We start from the raw sequence: 7967 nt of genomic DNA, 5'->3' as shown, positions 1-7967 counted from the left end.
TGTGTGTGTGTGTGTGTGTGTGTGCGTGTATGATCCATAGGGACAGATGTACTCAGAACTGAAACAGTGGAGGGCGGAGGCCTTCAGGATCCTTTGAAACTCCCAGGTGGAACCCAGGTGGGACACACATCCTGCATGGACCTTTCCTGCCCAGCCAGGATATCCTGTGTTTGTCAAAAGGACCGCACAGGGAAAGCCCTGACCATTGTCCTTCCCGAAATCTGCCAGTCAGCCCTTCCCCAGCCTGCGGCAGCCGCCCCAGACAAAGGAAGAGTAACTCTGGAAACTGTGTTATCAGCATCCTCCATGGACTTCCTCACCTCCTCCCCAGCCCCGTTCGCCCCAAGCTTCTTAGCATCCTCCAACAGGAACCGGGGAACCTGGGATGGGCTCAGCGCCCTGAAGCCAGCCCCCTGTCTTTTGCCAAGACCTAACCCCTGCGCAGCCTTGAGTGGGCAGCTGAAGGCTGTGGCCGGAATCCTGAGCCTGAGATGGAACCCCAGCTGGGGCCTACGGCTGCCAGCCTCTGCCCGGGCCGGCCGCACCTGCTGCTGTGGGTCTCAGCCCTGAGCTGTTGCGTTTCCTCGCTGGCTTCTCCCTCTCCTTCTCTGGTGCCCCGAATCAGAACCAGCTACAATTTTGGAAGGACGTTCCTCGGTCTTGATAAATGCAATGCCTGCATCGGGACATCCATTTGCAAGAAGTTCTTTAAAGAAGAAATAAGGTCAGAATCTCCATTAGCTAACGCGGAGGGGCAAAATTCTGTTCCCTTCATGTGATGATATCCAGGGGTTTACTGAAAAGGAGTCAGGATGTAATTGATGGGTGGGACCCGAGGCACAGCCATTGAATCATAGTGGTGATCGGTTGATGTTGGGGTGCAGAGGGGGAGGAGGTATGAAGCTGAATTCTAACCCTAGATGCTGACTTCCAAGTTTTCTTTTGAGGTGGGAGCTTAAAGTGTTCCTTCCCACGGATAGAGCAGCCTGGGATTATGGAGTTTACCAAGTTCGTTTCTCATAAAAAGAGGGAAATAAAAAACAGACATTTTAAAGCTATTTTTTATGTTTATTTATTTATTTTGAGAGACAGAGAGACAGAGACAGAGAGAGAGAGAGAGCCGGTGCGCGTGTGAGCAGGGGAGGGGCAGAGAGAATGGGAGAGAGAATCCCAAACACTCTCAGCGCAGAGCCCGACTCGGGGCTCAATCCCAGGAACCGTGAGATCACGACCTGAGCTGAAATCAAGAGTCGGACGCTTAACCGACTGAGCCACCCAGGAGCCACCAAGTTAGTTTTATTTACCCCTCGTCACCATCCTGGAAGTTACTGTGTTGCAACTCATTGTTCAGATAATGAACTGAGACACAGCAAGATTCAGTGACTCGCCCAAGGTCACCACCTAGTAAGTGGCAGATCTGGGATTCAGATCAGGGCAGTTTGCTCTCAAGTTCCTGAACCAATTTTCTGATCCAGAGGAAAAGCCAAGCTTAGTAAATGGTGGTGCACGGGGATCTCACCCAAGGATCGTATCACACTCTGGAATTCAAGCCTGTCAGCACATGGTCAGTGAGTCTTTCCCGCAACCAAGAGCCAGCAGGTACTCTAGGGACATCCCTAGAACTCTGGCCATGGCCCTCCAGGGGTGCAGGACGAGGGAGCCGTGTTACAAATAACAGTAATATGACCTGGTCTGATGCAGGCCAGAAGGGAACTGTAAAGTGGGGACGGGGGAAGGGCTTCTCCAGGGGAAAGTATTCTGAGCAAGGCCTCTAAAGGAGGAGCTGAGATTCAGGAGAAGGGTTTGAGGTAGAAGGACCAGCGAAACAATGGCCCAGAGTGTGGGGAGAGGTGAGAAGCACTTAGAGGCTGGAACATGGGGCATACGTGGCAGAAGGAGGAGATTTGAAGAGACAGATGGGGCAGGGACCTTGAATGCCGTGCCAAGGAATTGGGACCTTCACCTGTGGGCCAGTGTTTCCCTGCGCCTTCGATACTAAAGACCCTTCGTAATAGGCCTTTGCTCCTCAGCCCTCGCCCAAGGACCTATCTTAGAGTTAGCAGAAGGCATTCATTTACAACAATTTGATTTCCAATCTGTATTAACCAAAGACATATTGGATGATTCCACTAAGGTACCAAACAGATATAACAAATAGAAAACATCGATTAAAAATGGGGAACTTCTTTTGTGAGATGACAGATACTGTATTGATGTGGACTTTTCCCATCAGGCCCCTTTTAAAGGCATTTTAAATGGTGAAACGTTCAAAGACCTTCCCAACTGTGGGAGCTCTTGCAGACGATGGTGAAGGAGTTTAGGGGGTAGGCACAAGACGTGCCTTGTGTTAGGGGGAACTGGTGACTTCAGCTCAAGTCACGATCTCATGGTTTGTGGGTTCGTGCCCCGCTTCGGGCTCGCTGCTGTCAGCGCAGAACCCACTTGGGATCCTCTGGCCCCCTCTCTTTCCCCCACTCATGCGCTCTCTCTCTCAAAAGTAAATCAAACATTAAAAAAAAAAGAGAGAGAGATAGATCTCCCCCCTAAGAGACAGGATGGAGAGGACCAGGAACAAAGGCGACATGGGGCTGATTCCCTAGAGAAAGGAGGCAGGGAGAATACGGACATATTTTCAGAGAGGAGGGAGGGAAATTATGGGATTCGACTAAAGGGGGGTCCCAGGGAAGTAAACAAGAGTATATGAATCTTACAGTTGACTCTTCACCAAGTGGCAGTAAATGAAGTTTTTCTCAGTGGGCAGGTATTAGCCAAATTCAGGAAGCATTTCCCCAAATAGGTTTGTGTTCATCCATTCAAGTTCAGGATATCACTTCAGCTCCCTCGGAATTTATTTTCTACGTGCGCCTGAAAGGGATATGTGCAGATACACGCAGGAAAGCATGGGGGGTGGGGGGTGGGGCGGGCAGGTTGGGGTTGAGGGCTCTCCGCCTTGAGAAGGCACATTCCTCAAGCGCAAAGAAGCAGAGAGAGGCAGCGAGTGGGTCTCGTTTATATTCTTCACAATTTAAGCAACTGGTTCCTTATTTTAAAAGTCGTGCCTGTTGATTTTAGAATCTTCTGGCAATATTGATAGTAGAAAGCACAACATGAAAATCACGTACAATGCCTCCGCCAAGAGATCGTCCCTTAGTTAACATCTTGTGAGTGTCCTTGCCACCTTTTTTCCAAGTATGGATTTAACATTCTTTCCACACAACTGCGGTCATCCTGTGTACACCCTTCTGCAAACTTTTCCTTAGCAATGTGTCCGGAACGCCCTTTTCACATTATTAACTCTTGTCTTTGACATCAGCCACAGAGACATTTTTCTAGCTATGTCTCCTTTGGCGAGGAAAACAAAAGTGAAATTAAACTATTGGGACTGCACCAAAATAGAAAGCCTTTGCACAGCGAAGGAGACCATCAACAAAACAAAACAATCCACTAAATGGGAGAAGATATTTGCAAATGATGTATCCACAATTAGATTTTTAACGGCTTTGTGGTATTCAATTGCATCAATCAAGCATAATTTATTGAACCAACCCATACTATGAGACAACTATGTTTTTTTGTTTTTCAGTCTTCTAAAACATTATGTTGAACATTGCTGTTGCTGGCTTTTTGTGTATATCAGTGATAAATTCCCATGACACATTCCCAAGGGTGGAATTTCTGGGTCAAAAAATACAGCACATTTTAAAGAGATTTTATACATGTATATTTCTCCAAATGGAGACTTCTGCCTCTGGAGCTCATTGATTGCACACTCACAAATATTTAATATTTGTACTTTTAGTATGTATTTCTTCTGAGTCGAGGCTTTTTTTTTTTTTTCGGGCTTACTGGCTGTTTCTATTTCTCGTTCGCTAAATCGTCTACAAGTTCACATCGTTTGCCTCTCTCTCTAAATGGTGTGTTCATTCGCCTCGTTCATCTCCAAATATTTTCCCGCTTTTAACAATTATTACGATGATGGGGGGGCCTGGGTGGCTTATTCAGTTAAGCATCCGACTTCGGCTCAGGTCACGATCTCGCAGTTTGTGGGTTCGAGCCCCGCGTCGGGCTCTGTGCTGACAGCTCGGAGCCTGGAGCCTGCTTCCGATTCTGTGCCTCCCTCTCTCTCTGCCCCTCCCCACTCACGCTCTGTATCTCTCTCTCTCTCTCTCTCTCAAAAATAAATAACCATTAAAATTTTTTAATCATAAAAATAAATAAAAATTATGACGATGATACCTTAGGAAAAAGCCCCTCCCAAACTCGCAGATGTTTGACTGAAATGCCCTCACCAGGCAAGCATTAACATTCCAGGCCAGGTCCTCTGTACGAATTGGATAATGTTTGTCCAGCAGCCGAGAGCGAGCCTGGGAAGCTGAAGATGCGTAATTCGTAGATGAAGGTCATGTTTCCTTCCCTCCCTTATCTTCTCTTTGGCAAGAGTGCTAACGATAAATCAATCAGATGCTTCCCATACTCACCCATTAACCTTTGAACGTCTCCATGTTTTCGGTACCAGTTTTCCCATGCATTCCATGTGGACTTTCAAATCCTAAACGAAAAAGTTAAGGGAAGCCAGAAAAAAAAAAAAAAGAAAAGAAAAGAAAAGAAAGAGTAAACCTGATTGACGCACTCTTCCTCCTGCAAACATACCTATCTGTGAAATCCCAAGTGATATCACAGCCAGAGGCAAGATGTACCAGGAACTGACTGGTCGGTATTGGTGTATGTGCAGGTAATAGGTGGGGGTCGGGGGGGAGGGGGAGAAGGGGGGGTACTTAGTAGCGCTATTTCTGATCAGAATCGCTCCTACAGGTTCCTGGGCTCCTACCAAGACAGATGCTTTACTTTGCCCTTCCTTAATGTACTCGCTTGGCCTTACGTCCCTGCCCCCCACTCCCCACGTCTTCAGGGATGTTTTAAATACTTCTGAGTAGCGGAGGGCTCACGGTAAAATCAGTAAATCATTAGGCGCGACCTTGCCTTCTCTTCTCCCCTGCCCTCACCTGTCCCTTTCACCGCGGGAGTCTTGAGAACTGCAGGGCCCCAGAGCTTATGACCAAAGCTTGCGTCTACACATTTAATAGTCCGAACATGCACCCATCCTTCCATTTACCCATTCATTCGGGCATCCATCCATGCATTCTTCCACCCAGCCACCACCCGGCAGCCAGCCAGCCCTCCACGTATCCCTCCACTCATCTATCCATCCATACACCTAAGGAGTGCAAGCTGCGTCCTTTGAGCTTTGGGAAGCCGCCGGATGCTTTGAGGGTTCTGTGCAGAGCTGGCGAATGGAGATGAGGAAAGACAGGGAAGAAATATTTAGGAAGGCACGTCTACCCACGTGGCGTTCGACTGGATGGAAGCCTGAGGGTCATGCCCTAGAAGGGAGTGTTTTATTCTCATTGCAACACTGTTGCTCTCCTCCGCACCTCCACCCTGCTCTCCAGGTTGAGGGGCTCGTGGGGACTGGACCACACCACCTTTCTGCTTGCTTCCAGCTGTGGAAGCTGTGATACTGCTTGTGTATCTTTCATGATCTCAGTTCAGAAGGAAGATTAAAAGGATGCCTTTGGGGGGGGGGGGGGATGGCGCCTGAGTGGCTCAGTCGGTTGAACATCCGGCTCTTGATTTGGGCTCCGGTCATGATCCCGGGGTGGTGGGATGGAGCCCTGTGTTGGGCTCCGTGCTGAGCATGGAGCCTGCTTCGGATTCTCTCTCCCCCTTTCTGTCTCCCTCCGTGCCTCTGTCTCCCTCTGCCCCCTCCCCCACTCACACATGCGCGCGCACGCTCTCTCTCTTAAAGAAAAAAAAAAAAAGGATGCTGCGTCTGTTTTGCAGGTTTCCAAATTCTGGGATTTTTAACATGTTAGTGAAGGGGAAGACCGTATTTTCTCACTGACACTCTTCTGCTCAGTAAAGTAGGGGTTCAAAGTTGTAAGAATATACATGTTTTCTTTTCCATGCCATAAATTTAGTACCACTTCGGAAGGGGGGAAAGCGGCCTGTAAACCTGTTTATTTGTTCTCAGTTGGTTCTTAACGGGATGCCTTGAGGGCCACCCTTGAATGTGTACCACGTGTCCATTACAGGTCACCTGTCATGAAGGACCCTGCTAGCTACACCCCCTAATAATGTTCCCGATCTGGTCCCCAAAGCTAACTCATAAAAAGGATGACAGAGGACTAAGCAACGGCAAAGCAGTTGAGGTTGCGAGCTCTGGAGCCTTGAATGCCGCTTCCTTCAATTTCTGGTTGTAGGACTTCGGACAAATTACTTGACTTCTACGTGCCTCAGTTTCCTCATCCGTACGGCTAGTAACAGTACCGACTTCATAGGCTTGCTGCAAGGTTTAACTGAATTAATACACACCAAGCGTTTAGCAGCGACTGGCATGCTTGTTTCATACATGTGTGTTGCTATTATAGCTATCTTAGGCCTTGCAGACGGTTGAACCCCATGAGCAAAAGCAGCTGCAGGAAACACGCAGACGGCCCTCTGCCTGGGTGCCCTCTGCCCTTCCTTATCCTGTCACAGGGGAGGATCATTTCCAGTGGTTGTCCTGAAAATGCGAGTGAAATGGACTCATTGCTAGTTTACAAAGTTTCATCTTTTTTCTTAATATACTTTTATTTTTTTTAAGTTTATATCGTGATTCGAGAGAGACAGAGACAGCACAAGCTGGGAAGGGGCAGAGAGAGAGGGATAGAGAAAGAGGTTGTCCCATAATGTCTGATAGCAAGAAGTTGAAGATTCTTCCTTCAATTAAATATAGAGCAGATCTTACGAGCCAAATGTTATTAATCATGAAAGTAGATGGCGCCTTGGTAATTTTTCATACATAAATCGGAAGAAGATTTAATACTCTTCCCTAATGGAAATGTTGGCACACAGCTAGAAGAATGACTGGAGAAAAGGGTCAAGGTCGTAGGCCAGTGCCTCTCCCCTGGAATTACACCCTTCCTGGATCCCAGATGGCTTTTGGGTTTGGTGACCGTTTAGCAGCCGCCGCTCCCTGTGACTTGGTTGGTACGGATGACTTAAATCTTTCAACTGAGAGCACATTTGATGGGGCCTCTTGGGGAAGGATATGGAGAGCCGCGCTCGTCCGAGTGAAGGCCGAGAAGCCTCTTCATGAACTATGCTTCCAAGACCCAGGCATTGGTCAGAGGGTAGGTTGTTTCTAGAACTGGTGTAGGGAAGGGGAAAGACCCTGGGGTTTTCTGACAGAGGGCCCTGGGTTTGCCCCTCTGCCTGGCAACGTATTGCCTGACGTTGGGCAAGGTACGTGAGCTCGAGAAGCCTCAGTTTTCCCATCTGTGAAGTGGGGAGGGGGTATTAGGAGAATCCTAAGGGACCGGCATGTGTAAAGCTGCTGTCTTTACCTGGAGAGGAAGTTCAGAAAGCCATGGTTAGTCCTTCCGTGCCAGCTGCACGAAGAGGAGAAAGTTGCGTCTGGCATGCATCTATGTCCCCTCTTCTGGGGTCACGTATTTACCTCCTGAGTTTGAGGAAAGGAAAGTAGTGTTCTCGCAGAGTGTGGACCGACCCCGTGTAAGGAGGAGAAACGGAGCAGACTGGCTAGTCCCTCCTCGGCCCCCCCTCCGTCCCTCTGGCTCCAGGCAGAGCCTAAAAGGGCTGTTCTTCCAGGTTTGACAGCCGGCTGGCCTCCCGCCTCGGACTGCCTCCCGACCCCCTACCTTCTTACCCTGCAAACTACTCAGATGATTCCAAAACCTGGCGCCCTGTGGAGATCTCGAGGCTGGTCAGCAAACAGGAAAGTGACATCTCGGACAGGAGAATCTGTGCCTCTGCGGCAGCCCCAAAGGCCTGCAGCATCGAGCGCATCCTGCGGAAAACAGGAAGGTTCCAGAAATGGCTGCAGGCCAAGCGCCTCACGCCGGACCTGGTGCAGGTGAGTGTGCTGGTCACAGGGGTGAGATGGGGGGGGGGGGGGGGGGGGGGGG

The 7967-nt window shown here is 49.1% G+C and overlaps 1 protein-coding gene across 1 annotated transcript in view; it reads left to right on the top strand.

The window, feature by feature from the left end:
- The first annotated feature begins 241 nt into the window (after positions 1–241).
- Positions 242–7967, top strand: part of DIPK2B (divergent protein kinase domain 2B) — a 46308-nt gene continuing 38582 nt past the window's right edge. The window contains exons 1-2 of the mRNA XM_040469072.1: positions 242–724; positions 7651–7915. Of these exons, the coding sequence (XP_040325006.1) occupies positions 492–724; positions 7651–7915 (498 nt within the window). The 5' untranslated portion in view covers positions 242–491. The remainder of the gene's footprint in view (positions 725–7650; positions 7916–7967) is intronic.

This window comes from Herpailurus yagouaroundi, unplaced genomic scaffold, assembly GCF_014898765.1.
Source record: "Herpailurus yagouaroundi ecotype Mexico unplaced genomic scaffold, PumYag 67793, whole genome shotgun sequence".
In the NCBI taxonomy this organism is placed as follows: Eukaryota; Metazoa; Chordata; class Mammalia; order Carnivora; family Felidae; genus Herpailurus; species Herpailurus yagouaroundi.
The sequence above is the reverse complement of the archived record's forward strand: the minus strand, read 5'-3'. Positions and strand labels throughout refer to the sequence as shown.